This window comes from Epinephelus moara, chromosome 14 (assembly GCF_006386435.1).
Source record: "Epinephelus moara isolate mb chromosome 14, YSFRI_EMoa_1.0, whole genome shotgun sequence".
NCBI classification, from domain to species: domain Eukaryota; kingdom Metazoa; phylum Chordata; class Actinopteri; order Perciformes; family Serranidae; genus Epinephelus; species Epinephelus moara.
Window position 1 is genome coordinate 18,626,332 of NC_065519.1, and position 21,915 is coordinate 18,648,246.

At 41.3% G+C, this 21,915-nt stretch overlaps 2 protein-coding genes across 4 annotated transcripts in view; one reads left to right on the top strand and one right to left on the bottom strand.

Annotated features, from left to right (window-relative positions):
• Positions 1 to 2,877, top strand: part of impg1b (interphotoreceptor matrix proteoglycan 1b) — a 33,481-nt gene extending 30,604 nt beyond the window's left edge. For both annotated transcript variants that reach the window (XM_050061901.1, XM_050061902.1), the window contains exon 16: positions 2,257 to 2,877. The gene's annotated coding sequence lies outside the window, so the exon portion shown is untranslated. The remainder of the gene's footprint in view (positions 1 to 2,256) is intronic.
• A 2,088-nt stretch (positions 2,878 to 4,965) lies between these two features.
• The window catches only part of myo6b (myosin VIb), a 61,070-nt gene continuing 44,120 nt past the window's right edge, over positions 4,966 to 21,915 (bottom strand). Inside the window, exons 27-33 of one of the 2 annotated variants that reach the window (XM_050062604.1) lie at positions 21,801 to 21,879; positions 16,519 to 16,679; positions 16,349 to 16,399; positions 12,795 to 12,898; positions 9,562 to 9,696; positions 6,941 to 7,159; positions 4,966 to 6,697 (exon numbers count right to left, since the gene is read on the bottom strand). In XM_050062604.1, the coding sequence (XP_049918561.1) occupies positions 6,498 to 6,697; positions 6,941 to 7,159; positions 9,562 to 9,696; positions 12,795 to 12,898; positions 16,349 to 16,399; positions 16,519 to 16,679; positions 21,801 to 21,879 (949 nt within the window). In that variant the 3' untranslated portion in view covers positions 4,966 to 6,497. The remainder of the gene's footprint in view (positions 6,698 to 6,940; positions 7,160 to 9,561; positions 9,697 to 12,794; positions 12,899 to 16,348; positions 16,400 to 16,518; positions 16,680 to 21,800; positions 21,880 to 21,915) is intronic. The other variant, XM_050062605.1, reaches the window with a different exon arrangement.

Here is a 21,915-nt window from a genome sequence, read left to right on the forward strand (position 1 = left end):
TCCTGTTCCCTGTCAGTCTTATTTTGAGGCAGTTTGAGCTGCTTTGTATTTCATATACTCAGGGTGCGTTCAGAATCGCATACTTTTTACTTTGAGTATGTACTGCAGCTGCCCTTTAAAAGTATGTACTGTTGCATAATCAGGACATACTGCTGTCTCATAACTTTACGCCTTGAACTTTGACCCTCTTGCACATCTATCTGTTACCGTAGAGATAAAACAAAATGCCATTTGTTCAAAATGCCAGAGACGGAGATCAACCCGGACAGCTCTGATTGTGTTTTTTGCAATGTTATAACTGCATACATTGTAGATTCTAATATATTATATTCAGGATAGTTGAATTACATAGGCTATACATTAATACTTGTGCCCTTTTGTTGGTTATATTTGTGATTATTTTATTCAATTAGACAGTTAATATTCCGTTCATTATTAATCGACTGGTCATCAGTCACCTGAATGCGCTGTCATCCATCACTGCGACTTCTGACAGCTGTCAATCAGCTGTCAGCGAGCTGCTAAGCTGTCATCTGTTTGCGGCTCAGTCGATGTGATGTATCGTCTGCGGTCCAGAAGATTGTGGGTCAGAATAGCCAAAAAGCACGCTGGCTTATTCACTGTGACTGGATGTAGTAGAACATCCTGGTATTTTTGGCACACTGCATTTGACATACGATGTATTGGGACATACTAAATCTTAATCTGTCATACTATATAGTATGGTAGTGTGGGGACTGGAACGCACAGTTAGACAATTCAAAGGATAAGGCTGGTCCACATGCTCCTCTGTTCTCCAGAGAAAAAGGGCCGCTACCTGTGAGCTGTTGCTACATATAGACCTTGTGCTCCGCCCATTCAGGAAGAGAGAGGCAAGTAGGAGTGGTTGGGGATTTTTAATGCAGGTAGATGGAGACAGGTAGAGGGATGCTTGGATTTTCCACACCTATAGTTATTACTTTGTTGGACAAAACATAGTGTAGCTGAGGTGTAAAAGGTAACAATATAAAACACAGGGGCTCCTGTAGCCTGAACCAGCTTGAACAAAGACGGCAACATGCTTTTTTTATTTTCACATTGTCCAGGGCAGCACATTACCACTTTACTTTTTCAGTTTTAACCCTTCACAATAAAAGCCCAACTTAACTCACAGTAGTGATAGGTATCATAAACACTCACTCAATAGTCATCTGTCCTGTCCACCCTGCTGGTCTTGGTTGTCTTGTCCAGTTTGTCGTCTGGATCCTGAAGAATATCTCCAGCCCGCCCATGTCCAAGTGAGAAGTAAAACTTTCCTGCATAGTAACACACACACACAGGCTCTCCCGGTGTTGGTGACAGCACCCAACAACACTGCCAATTCATTGCAGCAGAATGATTTAGTTTCTTTTTGCATCAGAGGGCAATTTGAGCAACCGCAACACCAGTCGGTGTTTGCTCTCCGCAGCTCAGGTTCTGGAGGGTTCCCGCTGGTCATATCCTCTTGCATGGCAGCTGCAGTCCTGGCTGCTCTCCATTGGATTACTTCTGGCGTGTACTCTGGTTCAAATAAGTTCGGCTGAGTATCTGAGTCAGCCAAAACACTACAAAACGTATCCTCGTCCATAACATACTCTGCAGTAGTTTGATTATACAGGCAAAGAGAACAAGGAACTCCTGTTTTCGAGTGGCATCTGGGGCGTGTTCCCTGGCTACCTGGGGGTGTCAAATGGCGGCGCTGAATGCAGGAAGAGCAGATTTTGCAGCTTTCTCTGTCAATACATCACACACTGAGGAATTTATTACTTCACTTGACTACTTCACCGTGGACACTGATTGGACAGCCACATAAAAGGTGTCTTCAGAGGCCTCGTACTTTTAAAATTCACTTTGAAGTGTTCCTGATATTCAATAACAGTAACCTTTACATCAAATGTCTTACAGCTCTATGATGTGTGCAAAGGTAAAACACCTGAGCGTGTCGTAGCCATTGCTGATTTCTCACGTTCTCACAAACCAAATCACTGTTGACTGTTTGAGCTAGATAGTTTTAACATGATCTAACAAATAGAGATGGGAAAATGATCAATTATTAACCTTGGGATGATTTTTATGTCGAGAAGTCTCAGTGTTGATGAAAAATAGTCTGTCTTGAGTTTAGGTAAATTGATTCATACAAAGCAAATATCTTGTAGATATAGTTACAAGGGTATTCTGTCATGTATTGTATAATTCCCCCTGAAGCTATTTTTCATCCTCCCTCTTTGTCTCATCTAGACGTGGCGACCGCCAAATGAATACAGAGCATGCTGCCTTCTGAGGGCATCAGATAACGAATGTTTTGAAGTAACAGTCCTTTGATGGCACCTCGTTCGTGTGAGGAGCAGCCGACACAGGGAGATGGTGCGAAACACGAGGTAGCAGAGACAGAAGATGCTGTTTAACTGTTTATGGGATGCTGTGGTACAGACGCAGGTACGGTAGACCAGTCACATGGTGTTATAAGTGTTGAGATTAAGTGTTCATAGTGATCAAATTGTCTTGTTAGACAGAGAGCTATGGATGTAAGGTGGACTTAGGTTGTCTGAACGTGGAACCTAATATTTATTCTATATATTGAATGGTAGGAACATTTCCTGTATACCCTTGGCAAAGGTTGTTCTTTCCTCACAATGAGGTATTTATTATTTACAAACTGATACACATTGTGGTATCTTTAGACTGTAATATGTTGTATATTGTAATGTTATACTTGTATATATACCATACCCGTGTTGTGTCCCAAAAAGAGAATGAATGTATAAGCTGTTGGGTCATGACATATTGTCTGTAGAGTCATCACCTGCTGAGCTGTATTTATCACTTGGTCCTGTTCAAAACAACTCTTCCCACTAATCGTGTGTTTTGAGATTTGGATTTTTTACACATTTTGCAAGAATAAAATGCTTTTTGCATAAAAATGTGATGTTTTTTTTGGTTTGTTGTTGCCGCTACCGGAGCACTTAACGTTTTCGTCAGAGCAGAGCAGCTACCAACAACACAGGACACTCTGCATTTAATTTTCTACAGCTACATAAATTGTTCCACCGGGCGCCAGCTTTGCTACTGAGGATGGTATCTGCAAAGAACGTGCATTGATACTCTTTGGTTACTGGTGACAGCTACCAGCAGTTCTGTCCACATATGGCAGTGACCCTGAGAAGGTCCTGTGAATGTGCCAAAGGGCAAGCCAAAATCTCAAGGCACACGTGCATTTATATCTGTGCACAATAGCTTCTGTAACAGTGTTATCACTCTTATCACAGCATTAGACAATAAAAATAATAAAAAAAGAAGACAGGCTGCTTTGGTGATACTGTCTACTGACAGTTTTGTTTTCTTTCGATGGTAGGTTGTCTTTGCTGGTGCTTTGTCGTAATTTGCTCCGTTTAATGAAGTGATCCATTGTCCCACTCACAGCTCTCTCCTCGTAATTATCATCCCTCACACTGGCTGCAAATCAGGGCTTTTGATGTGTCACACATTTATAATTCCCACATGTGAACCGTGACGAATAGGTTCCCCATGAAGGTTTTTTAAATTAAAGTGAAATTAATTAATTTAGATTAAATTAAATCCCACTTTTGGCTAGAGCTTGCCCCTTTCATGTGAAATGTGTGCACACAACATACTGATACAGTCAATTAAAAATTAATTCATATTTTTTGTATAGGCTCAGGTAATATTGCAATAATAATGTGCGGTCATCACAAAATCCCAGGGCACACCTGAATCGGCATCATGGCACACCAGTGTGCTGCATCACACCATTTGAGAACCACTGACTTATATCAACCTACCTCTTGGCTCGTAATATTAGCTGTAATGTTAGCTTTCTGGCTTTAGTTCTTTTCTTTTCAGTCTGGCTGGGAACTAGCTTCCTTAGCAGGAATTGCTGCAGCCTAAGAGCTGGCTTGTAACAAATATTCAGCTGGGCCTATACATTAAGTTACGAATACTTTTTTAATTGACTTTATCAGTATATTGTCTGTACGCACTTCCTAATAAAGATGCAAAATCTAGCTAAAAATGTAATTTAATTTAATTTAATGAAAAAAAAAATCCTTCACGGGGAACCTATTTGTCACCATTCACGCGTGGAAAATATAAATGTTTGACACATCAAAAGCCCTGATCGGCAGCCAGTGTGAGGGATGATAACAATTACAAGGAGAAAGGCGTGAGCGGGAGATTGAATCACTTTATTGTACGGAGCAAATTACAACAAAGCACCAGCAAAAACGACCTACCACTAAAAAAGAAAACAGAAAAAAAGTAGACAGTAAAGCTACCTGTCTCATTGCTATCGTCTTATGTTGTGATAAGAGTGATAACAAGTCATAGAAGCTATTGTGCACAGATATAAATACAGGTGTGCCTTATAAATTGGTTATCAATGCTTGTATTTTAAGGTGAACATGATTATTGCTGGCCTCCATGGGGCCCTCCAGTGGCTTGGCCCTAGAAAGGTTTCCCCTTTTACCCCTTTATGTAGCTACTGATAGCTACTGGAGAAAACAAAAACGCTTTCCTCTACTTGCTTTTGTTGCATAATGGTTGGAAGCACGTCCTGTGTGCCGTAAATCTTACCTTCATTTTCCTAGGAGATGGAATTGCATATTGAAAGCAGGCTTATAGGGAACCAAACTAAACGCAGATGGTTTATCTATTATTATTCTGTAGCCATCACATTGTGCAATCATTTACTTCATAATGATAAGTTAAAGAAAAAACTTCTCTATTTCTATTTCCACTTTGCAGGCTGACGTCAGCCAACTTTGTGAGATGAAAGTACATGCAGTGTTTTCATTCAAATCAAGGACATATCAACTTACTGATTGTTACTGTAAGTTCAGAGGAATAACTAAAAAATACTTAACAATGTTAAACTGTGCACTGAAGAGGCTCCTAACTTCAAAACATGTTCGCAGTCAACTCAAGGTCTGCTTATGGGTCATTAATTTTTTCATACTCGTCACTGTTAATTTGCCACAAAAGCAGAAAGCATCTAGAACACATCGACAAAGAGAACCTGAAGTCAGTTTTAATCCACTTGATCACTTAATGGTAGCGAAGCCTCAGCTCAGTGACGACATCAGCTGCATATTAGCTTCTGCTGTTTAATTAATCTACACACTAATCTCGTTAGCTGCTGTTACCGTCAGGATGTCAGATCCATTTACAGAACACGGCCCGCTGCAATAACTCACTCTCACTCATCAGCTATTTACAGTAACTCAGCAAGAAACAGCACCAGGAGGAGGATGGGGGCATACATTTATTGTCTACAGTGTTCCAGTGCAAAGGCCGACATACAACCAGAGCCAACAGGGAGCAATGAAACTGAACGGTTAATAAGTGTGAGCCTAAATAAAGATATTGCATGATCGTCCGACGAGATGTTCCTGATCTAACCAACACGTCTAACAACAGTCAAGTAATCAGCTTAATAAAACAATACATGAACACACAACACACACACACACATTACATTATTGTCTGTAAAACAACCCCAAACCCACGAAACTGCAAACATGAAAACTAATGTCTACATTTCCCTCTTACATAACAAATAAACAACAATACAAAAAAAAATCCCTTTTTAAGGAGTTGTACACGCAGCAGGAAAATAATGGATGGATAAAAAGACAAAACTAAGACGGTAATAAACCCAGCACTTCTTTAAATGGATTAAAAAATACATTCTGTGACTATATGAAGTGAAAAAGTTGTGAAAATGTTGAATTTGTTGCTTTATTTTGTCAAAAGTGAAGCAGATGGAGGACTGAAAAAGAAATCTGAAGTTCTATACTTGAAATAGAGCGTAATATAACAACAGAAATATGTGTATAAATATAATTTGTTCACTTTCTTTTAGGTGTATGATACTCATTTATGATTTAAGTTGTTTTCCAGCAAAACCGACACAGAGAAGTGTTTTCTTATCGTCCCTTTGAAGCTGCATGAGTGTGAAAACTTTCATTCTTACTAATCAAATCAAGTGTAGATGAAGAACAGTACTTAAAGCCTTATTATCCACATGACCATAAAGCTTTACTTAAAAGACAAAGATAATTAGACACTATTAAAAGCATGTGTCACAGTCTAATTTATTGCAGACCATTAAGGTTTCAGGTTAATAGCTAGATAAGCTACGCACCAATTAAGACTTCCTGGGTGTAGTGCAGTTTATTATTGCAGTTTAAGGCCTCTCAGTGGGATACTCTATTCAAGCACAGATACAGAAGAAGACAAATGCTGACAAACGCTACACCAATCAGGTGTTACACTGCAAAATAAAGATATAAAAAGTGGTGTTTAAAATGAGATGAAACTGAGTGCCTACGAGCATCGTTCTCTGGTTACTTCCTTTTCCTCCTACAAACAGCAGGCACACCGCGCTGCCCTTGAACGTGTACGTTTATGTTCTTGAGTCTTGTGTATTCCATGCTCGAGGATGCTTATCTCGCTGCTGTGGTTCACTTGAGGAGACTCTGAAGCATGGCGGTGGCGTACGTGGGGCGGGCCTGCTTGTTCTCAATGGCTTTCTTGAGGTACTGGATTCCGTCGCAGCGTTCCCAGATTTCTTCAAACTGCCTGGGCAGGATCTCCGCCCCCCTCTTCCTGGTCAGACCGGTCTCCTCCAGACTCAGCTCGCACATCTCCATGTCGTCTTTACCTGAGTGTTGGACGAATGAGGACAGAGGTTTACTGAAAGGACACATAGGTAGGTACTTTTGCACTTGAGTCTTCCATTGCCATCTTTTTTTTTTTTACACTTTTCTGACAAAACTAAAGACTAAACCATGAGTCCCTGAAGATTGGGAACCCTCGAAAGATGATTAAGGCCAAGAACCATCTGACTAAAAGATTAACTGAATAATCATTACAATATGACAAAAACCAAAAGCTGCCGACTCACCTGCGACCAGCACAATGGGTCGTTTGTCTGGGTGCAGCTCCATCTGTCTGGCTATCCAGGGCCCGTCGAAGTGGGCGTACCACCAGCCCTTCTTTTTATTCTGCGGGTCTTTGTACTGGTCCGCAGGCCGGATGAAAGGAATGCGGAAATATCGCTGCTGGCGGTTCATGGCCACTTCCTGATGCTGGGCCGTCATCGGAGGAGCTGGGTTCTGTTCAGCTGCAGAGGGAGTGCGATCATTACAAGATTAGATTTGTTTTAAAAACGGAGATTGTTGTTCATCTCCAGAGCAGACAGAAGAAAGCATCTGTCAATTGGTCTATTATGACGTTATAATGCTCATGTTTTGCTAACAGCAGAGAACAAGTTAAAGAGACAATTTACCATTAAAATCCAAAACACATCTTTTTCCTCTTACCTGTAGTGCTATTTATTAGTCTAGATTGTTGTGGTGTGAGTTGTTGAGTGTTGGAGTCAGCCACAGAGATGTCTGCTTTCTCTCGGACATAATGGAACTAGATGGCACTCAGCTTGTGGAGCTCAAAGTGCCAAAAAATACATTTGAAAAACTCAACAGCAATGTCTCTTTCCAGAAATCATGACCTTGTTACTCAAGATAATCCACAGTCCTTGTTGTGAGCAGTTTCATGTAGGAACTATTTTCTTTCTACCAAACTACACCCACCAATCGTATCACTGTGCAGAAAGAGGCGTGCATCTACTCAAGGACAAGAGGCTTGTGCTCGTGCAACCTGGTCTCACTCCGAAGTCATTGAAATCCGGCACTTGGGCAGTGACTTGCGGAGTCAGACACCAACCAACAAAGGCGTCTTTTAACGTCGACATGATGCATTGCCAATTGCTGTTCTAGTTTAACAGTGCCCAGCAGCGTCAGAGGGAAACATGGCGGGACAAGACCGCAAGTTTAGGCAGCAAAAGTCCGAATGGGGTAGGTAGGTGGGAGGGGTGGTGGATGGGTCAAACAAACACCAACCTTCACCCAGGAGAGTGGTATTCAAGTCCCGTAAGATTATAAAGCCAGACCCTGTTCTTTTTCGAAACCCAATCACGTGCTTTTTTTTTTTTTTGCCTAAACCAAACCACAGGCATTGTTGTTGAAAGAAAAAAAGTCAGTTGGCGGTGCTGTACTGACGTAGTACGTTTATCCTGAAAGAGACGTTACATTTAAGAAGACAATGCATGTAACAGGCAGAACTTGACACGGTGTCCCAGAACGCCAACAACCAACGCTACCAGGGTACCTTGCACGTCGTATCTGGACATGGAAAGTCCATGACCAAACATTGATATGTGACGAGGTCGGAGTGAGTATGTGTTGGCTTGTGACAGAGGGAGATGCAAACATCAATGGCGTCCTCTTCAGCAGAGCTGTACCGTTAGCTAGCTCAGTGGTGCTATGTGAGCAAGCAGTGGACGTGCACTTCCTTCTTGTGTGTGCAAATGTAGTTCGGTAGAGAGAAAATAGTTCCTACATGAAACTGCTCACAACAAGGTCTGTGGATTATCTTGAGTAACTGGGTCAGGATTTCTGGAAAGAGACATTGCTGTTGAGTTTTTCAAATGTTTTTTTTTGGCACTTTGAGCACCACAAGCTGAGCGCCATTTTGTTCCATTATATTTGAGAGAAAGCGGACATCTCTACGGCTGATATCTCCAACACTCTGCAACTCACATCAGAACAATGTAGCCTGATAAATAGCACTGCAGGTAGGAGGACAAATGTGTATTTTTGATTTCTAGGTGAACTGTCCCTTTAAGTGGGGCAGAAAACAAAATATAAAGCTTTCAAAACCAGCCAGGAAATGCCCAAAAAAGGACCCAGAAAATGTCCAAGTAAATATCACATGGAGAAACCAGGTAAAGCAGCTTTTAGCCTCTTATGAAATGACCTTGATAAGACCCAAGCTGCATCAGCAGAGGCCAAGAACAGGATCCAAATATAAAGCAAACAAAGCACAGCCAGTACGGCTTTCAGGAGCTATCATATCAAAAGAGAGAGGCGAGTAAATATAGTGAAAGCAGAAGCAATAGTGACTCCAATGTTCCCATTCCCCCATCAAACTTAATATTTCTTTAAAAGACGAAAAAGAGGGGAATGCAGAACACCGGTAAGCTTTAAAGCAGCTAAATAACATTTGTGTGTATGTGTGTTTGTGGCGCAGAGCATGCTTGGTTGAGCTGAGAATGAAATGAGCAAAGCAGCGAGCTGTCACGGCAGCAGCTACTGAACCTGACAAGGCATGGCTGGCAGTTACTTGCTAATTACAACAAATATTTCTGACAGAGGCAGACAGAAGGCAGCTGCATTCTCAGGCCTCGCCGTCTCATCGGCTAATTGAATGTTAAGAAACACAGGCAGGTTTATTTGTGTGCAGGTCATTATTTTCTGCCAATGACAGCGGGAGGCGACAGTGGAGAAACTAAACACTTGTCACCTGTAACTTAATGTGCCTGGGGCGGGGTGTGCATGTGTGAAATAGATGGAATATTCATGTGCTGTGTTTGTGGATATACAGATTTGTATTGATATCCACAGGTGAAGCATTAAATGACAGTAATTTAGAGAAAGAGGGAGTACAGGGAGTAATATCTCGACTAACCGTAGTCTGTGACAGATTTAGGAGCCCTCTGATCACTTCCGTCATCGTTGCGCTTCTTGTTTTTGGACTTCCATGCATGATAGACCTTCAGACGGCGGTGGAACTCCTCTCTGCAGGCCGCCAGCAGCTCAATGTCTGTCCACACAACACCACAACAGTTAGTAGTGCTCAAATGTTGACTGTTCTCAAGAGACTTTCTCTACATATGTCACTTGTTTTCAAGTCCAAGTCTGGACATGTAAAATGTGATATTACATACTTGAAAAATAGTTCCGAAGAAAATGTATTATTTAAGGGCAGACACTACAGGTGAATAACTTTTAACAGATATCATAATGAAACGTTTCAGGTTGAGTCCTTACATGAAGACAATTATTTTTTGTTATAAAAGTTTTCTGACGTTTTATGTTTAAATATGCAAATTATGCATTACTTAGTTAAATATGTGGTTATTTGGACAATATTCCAGAACAGAAATCTGAACACTGAATAAAGCCAGGTTCAAAGTTCCTCTTTATTTAGTTGACATTTTAGGAGTCAAAGGTTTTTGGAGAGGGAAGTTTGGATATCTCTTTTTATATCTTTTTATATTTTTTTCATCCTTTTTTTGGAGTAAAATGTTATATAAATCATGCTATGAATGACATATGAACAAACACCTTTGTAAAAACATTCAGAATATAAATAGGAATAAAAGTGGAAAGTGGAGATTTATGGCTCATAGTATGAGTAAAAAAAACTAATTTTAAGTAAATGGCCTTAACATACTGTATGTATAGTAAAATTCCGTACATTTTTAGACAACAAAATAAGACACTACAGGTGAATATGGAAACATTTTTAACTAATTATATATCGCCATGAAACTAAGCTGTGGTTAGCCATTACCTTAATCTTCCAAACCAAAGATAAGCCCAAGCAGCAACTTCCAAGGCTGAAAAATGAAGCCAATGTGGAAGTGCTGAAAAACTGCAGTTCCTAACATGGCCACTTGAGGCTGGCTCCAAAAGCAAATCAATCCCAAAAGACCCCCATGTTTGAATGCTCAACTTTACAGCAGAAATAAACCTGTTTACAGCCTGGTACAAAAAATGGTTTTAGTCTCTATAGCTAATTTTCCCCTTCATGACGACTGTACGGGGGTCGATTTTTTTTTATATAACTCAACCATTTACATTTTATCAAGGCTTAAAGTTACACATAATTATCGCTCCAGCCTCTTGCTCAAATATGGTAACTTCTGGCTCCAAAACACAAACCAAAGGGTGACGTCACGGAAGCTACATCCAATATTTTCACAGTCCATGGATAAGCCATAAAATTACAATTCAGTATCTTTGAACAAAACCAATTACAACTACCAATAATCATACTCATAAGGAAGTTATATTGTCAAAATTAGACAAATAAAAGATTTAATCCCTAGGGAGTTACATTAGCATAATGCTAAATGACAGTTGTTCACACTCGTCTACAGGACCCAGGACCCAGAAAAATCAAACAAACAAATCCAACAGGACAAATTACAAAAACCAAAACCATTAGCACAGATTTGCATGTTGAGTGTCATGATCCTGGGGTTTGTTAATATTCTGATATATTGTGGACTTCCTTTTGGGGTTTTCTGTTTGTGTTCTTCCTTGTTTCATATTATTCACTCCTGTTTATTATGTTTCCTGTTTTATTTTATAGATTCTCTCCTCATGTTTCATAGCTGGCTTTACTTCCTGTCTTTGTGTGTTTTCCCACCTGTTTCCTGTCACACCTGTGTCGTTAGTCCTTCCCTGTTCCCAGCATGTTCCCTTCACACCTGTTTTGTGTTAGTCTTGTTTGCTCCATCCTGGTGTTCCCCACCACACCCTTGTTGTTCGCCAAGGACAATGCCGTGTCCTCCTACTCCAGCTGTGTCTCGTTCTTGTGATTAGTTTTCTGTGTATATATACCTGTGTGTTTCCCTTTGTTCCTTGTCAGTTTGACTGTGCTCACGGTGTTGTTTCAAGGATTTCTTTATCGGCAATAAAGCATGCTTTTTTTTGTTAAACCTTCAACCTGCCTCCTGCTCTGCATTTGGGTCATTCCTGACCCGATTCCTGACATCGAGTTGTTTTTTTTTACCATGTATACCCAGAGGGCCTCCGTATGAAACGTTCCCAGTTGTTAACTGATATTAAGACAGTTATTTTTTTACTCTACAAGCTTTCTGAAATTTTCTTAAAATAGACAACAAGACACATAATTAAATATGCATGTTTTGCATACATTTCCAGAACAAAAACCTGAACTAAAATGTGTATTTTGGACATTTTCTTTCCACACAAAGTCTTGTTATGGAAGCAAAATAGCCCAAAATCCAAAAAAGTATGTTTTCACCTGTTGTGTCAATATGAAGCTGGACTGTTTACAGGTTTAAATAGTCTGGCACATAACCTACATGTATTTATGCTTAAAATACAACGGTGTAATGAGGAGTGTAGGGTCTCGCACTGTGTTTTCTTCCCTACAATGACAAACAAAACATTCACAACATAACAGTGCTTCTCGTGAGCATAAGGCTATAATCAGTTAGACTTCAAACACGGCTTTTTGGTATCACCACCAGCACCACCAAAGCAAATGGGTTCCACAAATTAGCCAGATGTCCTTGGAATCCCACAGGGAATATCAGAGTCCCTAACACTGATCAGAGCACTGTATACAGTGGCAATTAAAAAGGCATCGACAAGTGTGGAAGCAGAAAGGCATCTGCTATTCATGCTGACTGAGGAGAGGGTTGGCTGGGAATGACTAGGAAGGGCAGTAATGGTGATAATTTCCTCTCCCCACCAATAAAACGCATGCTGATGAGCCGCAGCAGCTGTGGGAACATCCTCACATCGCTCCTTTTTCATCTTGTGTGCACACTTTGTACAGCTGCAGCGGCAGTCACTTTGGCTATTCAAAAAAAAAAAAAAAAAAAAAAAATGACGGGGAGAAAAATGACAGAGTGCGCGGATGAAAAACGTTTCTGGGTACCAAAAGTGCCGAAACATGAGCTGCTGCTGAATTATTTAACGTGGGGGCTGAAAACTGTAAATAAAATTGAAGGAGGGAAAATAGTCGAATCACAAGCTCTGCCGCCTTGATCTGCTTGGAACGGCTGGTTCGCTGCACACACACACACACATACACACACACACACACACTGTTTAGTTGATAAAGGCGGCATCATGCTGAACTCGTTCGGGATTTCTCACCACAGGAAGTGTTGATGACATCTCGCAGCTCAGCATACTTCCACTTGCTGAGGTCATACTTTTTCACACCAGCAGCAGCTTTGGTTGCCTGAACTTGAGGACCCCTGTAGCACGGAACAGATGAACGTGGGTGTGTGTGAGAGAGAGAGGGGGAGAAAAGAAAAAGAAGGTGAGTGTGAAGACAGGTGAGGGTGTGACAGCGTGGGAGTAACACGGATTAAGGGTTCTATTTTTTTGACGCTGAATAAAATTTAAGTTTTACAATCAGGGAGGTGTCAGCGTCTAAAAGAACATGGCAACACAGCGAAAAGAGCAACATTTGATCATTACGCTGGAATTTTAGTGTTGTGTTTCGTGGAATTTTAACAGCAGACAAAACACATGAATATTAAAAGGATGCAGGATTGATTAAGTTCACCGCCCTTGGTGGGAAATGAAAACAGATGCCCCGCTTCTTTCAAGCCCTCCTCTTTGTCTCAGCCGACTGAACTCACGTTAGAGGCCGGGCAGCAGGGGAGCCAAAGAGCAAAGTTTGTCCATATCCATGCAGCCTTTCAACTCCACTTAAAATGATGCAAAGCTCCTCTAATGATACAACTACGCAGGCTTCAATCTGCTGGTATTTCTTTGTTCAGGAATGATGATGCCAAACTGTAATACATGAATCAAACTGGTGCTGCAGAGTTTCAGCTACTTAAACGACTGCTGCAGCAAGTCTGAGCTCGTGTCTCCTGCTTCCCTGCTGAGTTGAGGCTGCTAATTCAATAATGCGAAGGATTTACCTCCTCTATTTACAGTCCGCGTAGCTGCTAAGAAGAGGATTAGCGATCTACGAATCATCAGCCAGATTACCATTACCGTTCATAATTCATACTGACTGGAAAGATGATTCGGGATCATCGTCAGTCTGGCTGAGACGTGTGCCAGCGTGTGACTTTGCTTTCGCTGCAGCCAGGAAAGACGGAGTGGAAGTGAGGCCACGGCCAGGGCTTTGCTGTTTGGCAGTAGGTGAACAGGAAATGGATGGCTGAGGCGGTCCTCTGTGCCAGCGATGCCAGCCAGCGTGTATGCTTCTACTGCACGCATGGCTTCATGTGCTTAACCTCTGCGGTGTGCACATGTGACCTTTGGAGCTTCTTTCTTGCATCAGATCTCCTTTTGGTTTCCAGGGGTCAGCTGACTTACAGGGATAGTATGAGACATGCAACATGGCTCCTGGATGCCCGAGCCAACGCTGACAAGATTACAGGCTATTAGATCAAATGAAATTTTGTGCTCGCTGAACCTAGGTAAGAGATGAGAGTCCATGCAGGATTTGAGAGAACTTCTCCTGGCTCTATAACACAGAGTGGGGTTATGGAAATTCACTCCCACTGACACTGTGGAGTCAAATTGATACCAAGGTTCAGGAGTATGATGTGGGCAGCTATCATACACTGTATTTAAATCTCTCCTTATTCACTACATACTGCACTACTGAGCGTCTACTATACAGGAAACAGTGAATGAGTGAACATGGAGTGACTTCAAACACAGCTCATGTGCAAAGTGCGTTAAACTGTTGGAAACCATGGGAACAGCACTATGCACCATGTTCCTGGACACAACCTGTTACCTGTGGTGCCCTTACACACATGAGACTAAATACAGAACCATTCTGTAACATTATAAACACAATATTTTATCGCAGTAGTAAGAACATTTAAATATTGTGAGTTGTTATCGGAATAAATATGAAATAACAGCTATCTTCACTAGTAGCTAAGACTCTAAATACCTGGTAATTAAAGCCACTGATATTAATGAGATTTAAAGGAATGCTTCACCACAAAATGATCATTTGTATTTCAATTTATTTACCCTGTGTCATGTCAAATTCTTGAAGAAATCTTTGTTTTTCTTACATGCTGCCACGGTAAACAAGGAACCCAAACACAGGGACTGTTCTTGATGAATTGAAGTCATAGGGGTCCACGTTTAACAACAGCAAAACTATATCAAAACATCCGCTTACAAACTTTCACACAACTCATGCAGTGTAATCCAAGTTTCATTTATCCAGTCGTATGCTCACTGTTTCCCAAACACATGCATTTTTGCTAAAACCTCACTATGTCAAACACATAAAAAGTCCCATGCACGGACGGGCCACACGCCTGGGCATACATGTGTTTGGGAAACATTGAGTATATGACAGGATAAATTACACTTGGCTTATACTTCACGATGTCATGATCCTGGGGTTTTGTTTATATTCTGGTATCTTGCAGACCTTGTTCTGGGGTTTCATGTTATTCAGTCATGTTCAATCTGTTTCCTGTTTTATTTTGTAGATTCTCTCATGTGTCGTGTCTGGTTTTACTTCCTGTCTTTGTGTGTTTTCCCGCCTGTTTTCTGCCACACCTGTCTCGTTAGTCCCTCCCTGTTCCCAGAGTCTTGCCTTCACACCTGTTCTGCTAGTCTTGTTTGCTCCACCCTTATGTTCCCCAACACACCCTTGTTGTCAGCCAATCCCCATTTCCCTCCTTTTGCCCGTGTCCTCCTACTCCAGCTGTGTCTCGTTCTTGTGATTAGTTTTCTGTGTATATATACCTGTGTGGTTCCTTTTGTTCCTTGTCAGTTTGTCTGTGTTCATCCTCAGTTTCCTGCTTCATGTCTTATGTTCTGTTTGGAATTTTTACCCGAGTTCATTTTTTTATCCTGGTTGGTTTTCAGTTTAGTTTTGGTTCTTCTTTCTTTTGGATTTTCACTTACCTGCCTTTTTTTGGATGTTTTTTTATCAGCTTGCTTTTTGTTAAACCTTCAACTTGCCTGCTGCTCTGCATTTGGGTCCTTCCTGAACTGATACATGATTCACGAGTTGAGTGACAGTTTTTAAATAGATGTTTTGATATAGGTTTTGCTGTTGCTCAACGTGGCCCCCTTTTACCCCAGCTCATCGAGACTTTTCTCAGTTCATTCACCGTGTAGGCATGTGAGGAAAAACAAAGTTGTCTTCATACATTTAATGATTATGTAAATGATCATTCCGTGGGTAAGGATTTCCTTTAAGTTAGGGGAACAGAACAGTGAGTTCAGACCGACAATGAAACTTCTTATGTTATGTTCTTATAAATACACATGTATCCAGAAGACATGGGCACCTACAGATTCATAACAATCTAATGTATGAATCAGGGGAAGCACATAGACAGCCATGGTGTTGTGCACCAGCACTGCAAAGGACACAGACAGGCTTCATCCACGGCAGACCCATGCAGAGCCCATTCAGATCAGCGAAACAAAACGATCACATGCTGCACATTCTGATCCACCTCTCATGTATGATTTGATGTGCCACACCAGACATCTCAATTTGACGACTGATTTCTGAAATCAAAGGATTTTTTAATCGGCTTTGCAATGCTGGTATAAATCTGTATCTATTTTAAGGTGCTTAGACATTTCTGACTACGACAGAATGAGACAGACAGCGAAGGAGTGACTGATTATCATGATTGGTGTTAGGTACACGTGGACACAGGCAGTTATAGAAACCTGTGCCGGTATCTTACATGGCTCTGGCTGAGGATGAGGAGATAGGAAGATCTGAAAAAGGCTCATCGCTGGGAGGAAACACAGCAACAGGAGAAATGCAGTTACACACGCATGCTGACAGTTTGTTTATCCTGAATTGTTGTGCACACTGCTTGTTGACTGTGCACTGCAGTCACATATACAATACCTGCGCAGGCTTGGGTCCATCTGCCCCTCCTCAGTGATGAGCTCTGCCTCGCTCTGAGCAATCCTCATGGCTAACTCTCTGTCTCGTCTCTCCTGCTCCAGCATGGTGCTGCGCTGGACCTGCTCCTCACGCTCCAGAGCCAGCTGAATCTCCAACTCCGCCTGTAAACACACACAAACACACAATAGCTTTTAATGTGACTTTATAAAATCCACATAACCCCAGATCCTGTCTAAATACTGACGCTGCCGTCTGTGCCAGACCTTTCATAACAATTAGAGCTCTGCTGTGAGCCCAAGCCTGATTAGACATATTTATCCAGAGTGTAGAGCTGCTAATGAAGCTTTACTGGTCATTTGTCTAGACACAACAGGGCATACAACAGACAAACACTCAACACCAATCAGTCCTGGCATTTTTAAAGTTTGACCCAGACTAAACTTTTTGTTTTTCACTTTATAGAGCAGAACAGAATCTGTGACTGGCTCACACCTCACTGTAACTAGCCAATAGGCATCTAGAGGGCATACTCTACATATTAAAATAAATCAATAAACATATATCTATCTGTATGTGTAGGGCTGCAACTGTTAGGATCGTTCATTGCCGATTCTTGATTAAAGGAACAGTGTGCAGGATTTAATGGCATCTAGCAGTGAGGACTGCAGATTGCATCCAGCTGGAACTCCCCCCATGTGCTAAATGTGAACTGCTAGTTCGGATTCCATCAGTATTCGTTGTTCAGAAGGTTTTTAACGAAGGCCGAATTATCAGCAGAGGTCTCTTCCTCTCCAACACAAATGGACAAGGTGGTTAAAACCCTGAGTTAAGCATTTTCACGTAACAAACAAAAGTGTTTCTCCTATGCTGTTCGGCTTGTCAAAGACAGGCTGCTACAATAAAGCATATGGTATGGTATGGTATCGTATTTTTCAACTTGGACCCTATTTGCCTGTGTAAACTGATTAAAGAGACTGATGTGAACAACATTTTTTTTAAATGATTCCAGTATTAAGGGAGCCAGATGTCCATTAAAAGTGGTTATTTTTGCCACAGAGCAGCTGTTATTGTAAGTATCTGAAGTGTCTCTTTACCTTTCCTTTGATCCGGTCTGTTTGTTTATTTAACCTTTTTTTAACCAGGAACACCCATTGAGATTGAAAATCTCTTTCACAAGAGAGACCTGGCCGAGGTAGCAGCCGATCAAAACACATTTAAAATGTAACATATAATACAAAAATCCACAATAAAATAACTATTCAAACACAGTGGCCTCTCAAGAAAAACAAGCACATGTCTCTGTCACCACGTTCTTTATGATGCCCTTAAATGCACTGATTAATGTAAGTGTTTCTAATTTTAGTTTTGTTATTGCCTCCTTATGCTGAAGTCGCTTTCTGAAATATCATGAGATGTCAAAAATAAACCGCTTTTAATAGACATACATTGACAATGTTTAAGTGCCCAGTGTGCCTCCATTGCAGCTCGTTCTGTGGCTGCTGGCTCCCTCAGTATTGGAACAATTTCTAAAACTGTTGTTCACATTAGTCTCTCTGATCGATTTACACAGGGAAATAGTGTCCTGGTTGAAAAATGCAGAAGTTATCCTTTAAGATCCAGATGTTCAGGAAGATTTTAACTGGGGCTCTTCCTCGTCAAAGCAAACAGAGCCGGTGATTTAAACCGGTAAAAACTGAATAAGCAGTTTCTTGTTGAAAAAATCTGTGTTTTCCCAACACACTCGTTGTGAGGGGCTGCTAACTACAGTGGCCAACGCGAAAGTGCATTGTTTGGTTTGTCCACTCTGGGCTAATGTAGAACATCACGGTGCATTGTGGCAATCTCCGTAGATTAGGACCTACTCCCTATGTAGACGTAAACAGCTGCTTTTAAGTTAACAAAAGCTGACAGATGTCACTGACAGGTGATTATCTGCTAAAGAAAACACATTATATGAAATTCTATTTCTGCCAGTATGTCCCCCTAAATCCTACACACTGGACCTTTAATTGATTAGTTGCTTGGTCTATAAAATCAATCGATCAGTGTTTCCCAAAGCCCAAGATGACGTTCTCACATGCTTTGTTTTGCCTACAGTCAAAAGATATTCAGTTTACTGTCAAGTGGAGTAAAAAAAACCCAAAATTATTCACATTTTTTCTTGAGAAAGTTCCTCAAACCGATTAGTCAACTATCAAATTACTTGGCGATTTATTTAATAGCTAACAACTAATCAATTAGTCGTTACAGCTCTACTATATACTGCATATTCATCCCCTATCACCTTATAGAAAGCCGCTAATGAAGTCCACAATGGATACTTCTCTCTGAGGAGCTTTAAATATAAATGTCTCTCCAGTTGATAATATATTATTCATACCGTGTGACGTTCCACTTGGCAGCTGGGATACATGGCCAAAACTTTAAATTGTGACGGCCTCAGTGTGAAAGTTGAGCTGCTTTATAGCAAGTGGAAGCATGTTTAATAGACACCCTTGCATTCTGCTTACAATTAATTCATGGTAAACCCCAAATCACCACTGTAACTCTGAATTTGACTGTCTTCAGAAAGACAAAAGTCAAATTACTTGAATGATGGGAATAGTACACCGAAAGTCTTCCATTTTGTGAGGTTCCCCTCTATGGGAGGAAAAAAAAAGAGACTGGAAGGTGTGCAGTAAATAAGGTTAGGTTGAAAGACACCATGATACAAAGTTTGAAGGGAGGAAGATACAGTGCTAGACTAACCTTTGACACAGCAGAAAATAGCACAGAACACAGAGTAAAATGCCATCTAAGTCACAGCAGACACCCTTAGAAAGTTTACCGCTGCAGCTTTGAGCCTCTGAGCTGCGGATAAACAAACTCTGCAGAGAGTCTCCTGAGACGTGTGGCTTATGACAGCCTGGTGTCAACTGTCTCACTACGAGAAAGGGAAAAAAATGACAGCATGCAAATGTCCAACTGGCCTTGTGTGAATAAAAAGAGCTTTAGATGTACAGAAGGTGCGATGTACGTGAAACAGATGGATGAATGGGCGGTTAAAAAAGGCGAGGCATAATGGGAAAACTGGAGCAGCAGGTGTGTGTGTGTGTGGTGATACAACCAGAGGAGAAAGATTAAGGAAAGACGTAGCGACGTGACAAAAAGGTGACAAATGAAATGTGAGTGAGTGAAACAGGCCGAGATGGATAAAGGTAGTAGTAAAGGGCGTGATAATAAAAACAGGGAAGCACACGGAGGGATAAAGTAGCTTAGTTAGGAGAAACTGTGCAGAAAGTGGAACCATCAATCAAGACCCTGTGGGAAACCCGCTGGGAATCCGACCAATGTCATGACCCAGCTGTTGCTGTTGGAGACCAAATGAACGTTTCAGTTAGAGGAGAGAGCAGGCAGGCTGCCACTGAGAGGAAACATTAGAGCCATAACGATGGGTTTGTGTGATTTTCCTCTGCTGATTAACCACAATACAAATACTTTAAACTACATTCTGAGCAGCCTCGTGAGTCATTTGTATGGAGGACCATTTCAGCCAATGTGATCTGAAAAAAAAGATCCTGTAAGTCGTGCATTGCCTGGCATTATCTTAAATACTACCTCGTCATTTTCAGAAAGGCTACTAATTATTTTGAGATACTTACTCATTCTTTTGAGAAAGTTTATCATTATAATGACTTGCAGGATCTTTTTTTATCACATCTGTAAAAATGGGCTTCCATATTTGTAAGTTTAGGATGGTTCCACGTCCCCAGAGCCAGTCTGCAGCACCAGGGATCAACACGCCCTGGGCCCCGCCCCTTCCTGCTGCCTGGCACACAATGCACCAGACCCTGATTCCTGTCCCTGCGGGTGGTTGGCCCGGCTGAGGCTGCGTCTGATTGGGCTCCATGGCTCAAGGCCCGGCCACCAGACACTCACTGGCGAGCTCCCCCCTCAGTACCTTGATGTCCCCATACCGTGCTCAAAGTCCAAATATGGCATGTCATCAAGGTCTTCTTTAATCGCTCTTAGTCTGGCCCCTCCCCTGGGACCACTTTGCCTTTGGATACCCTACTAGGAGCTATAAGCCCCGGACAACACAGCTCCTAGGTTCACAGGGACACACAAACCCCTCCACCAAGTTAAGGCGATTCTCGGAAAGGAACCTCATGAGATGTGAAATTTGTTTTAAGTTAAGTTATACAGTGCTCCAGGGATGACGTTTCTCTGTAGGCCGACATGGAAGTTAGCGTCGACCTGGTTCCCTCGTCAAAAAGCTCACAGGATTTTTTCATTGGATTTTGAATTTGCTTTTCTTGTTTCCTCTCAGTGCCAGTTCATCTTAGCTCCTTGCGTGTCTAGTGTTCCAGCCTTTTGTTTCCCAGTGTCCTTTTCTTGTTTTTTTTTTATTTAGCCTGTTGACTGACTCTGCCTCTGCCTCATCCCTGTTGGATTTGTTGCCTCCACTGATTGTCCCTCTGTCACCAAATCTACCTTTCGACCAGTTTTCGACCAAACTGTCTCCAGAGCCGTGAGTTTGAGTCCACTCTCACCTGGTTCAACAGTTGTTACACAATGACGCTGTAGTCATGTTTGTCGTGATGATCTTCTGTGGTCTCATTTAGCTATTTGTTAGCAACCACCTTTTTTTAAGACACAAAAAAACTTCAAATTCACGAGTGGTTTATCTACTGATGTGTTTTATGTCGTAGAACAAACCATGTGAGTCTCTATAAGCTGACTGACCTTATTTCAGACGTATAACCAACAACCCATTGACTTTAAGATAAGGAAACTGCGTGTGCTAACAGTGTGAGTGCTAACTAATTTCTGGGCTTTAGGACTCATTCCTATGGCACTCTTTTGGTATGCTCCTCTTGGTCGTGACTGTTTTAAAAACATTTGTGGTGTGTTCAAATGCTTATGGAAAACTTACAGTCCATGTTTGACTTTTGAGACTAATTTTTCTACAACATCCTGTAATGTACTGTTGCTCCTGAATGCATCACTTTATGACAAATGGTTATGAAGTCTAAGATGTCGGAGCTTCATTTAACGTTAACATTAATTTAACATTTTGGCTGCTACTAATGGTTACAATTTATTGTCATTGTGCACCTAAATATCAAGCAAATCAACCTACAATAGGAAGTTTTTAAAGAAGTATACAATATACACAACTTGATATTCATCCTAAAATATGAGCGTTGATTTGGAGGTCATTTTCTTACATTTTTATTTCTAAGGCTTTGCAACCTTTTAGCAGGAGAGTACACCAGTAGACATTTTAGGGTGAACCAAACCTGTATAGCCTTCTCTTCCTCCTCTCTCTTTTTTCTATCCTCCTCCTCCTGCTTCCTCTTCATCTCCATCTCTGATTTCCTAAAATGTTTGGAAAAAGGAAATTTTAACTCAGAC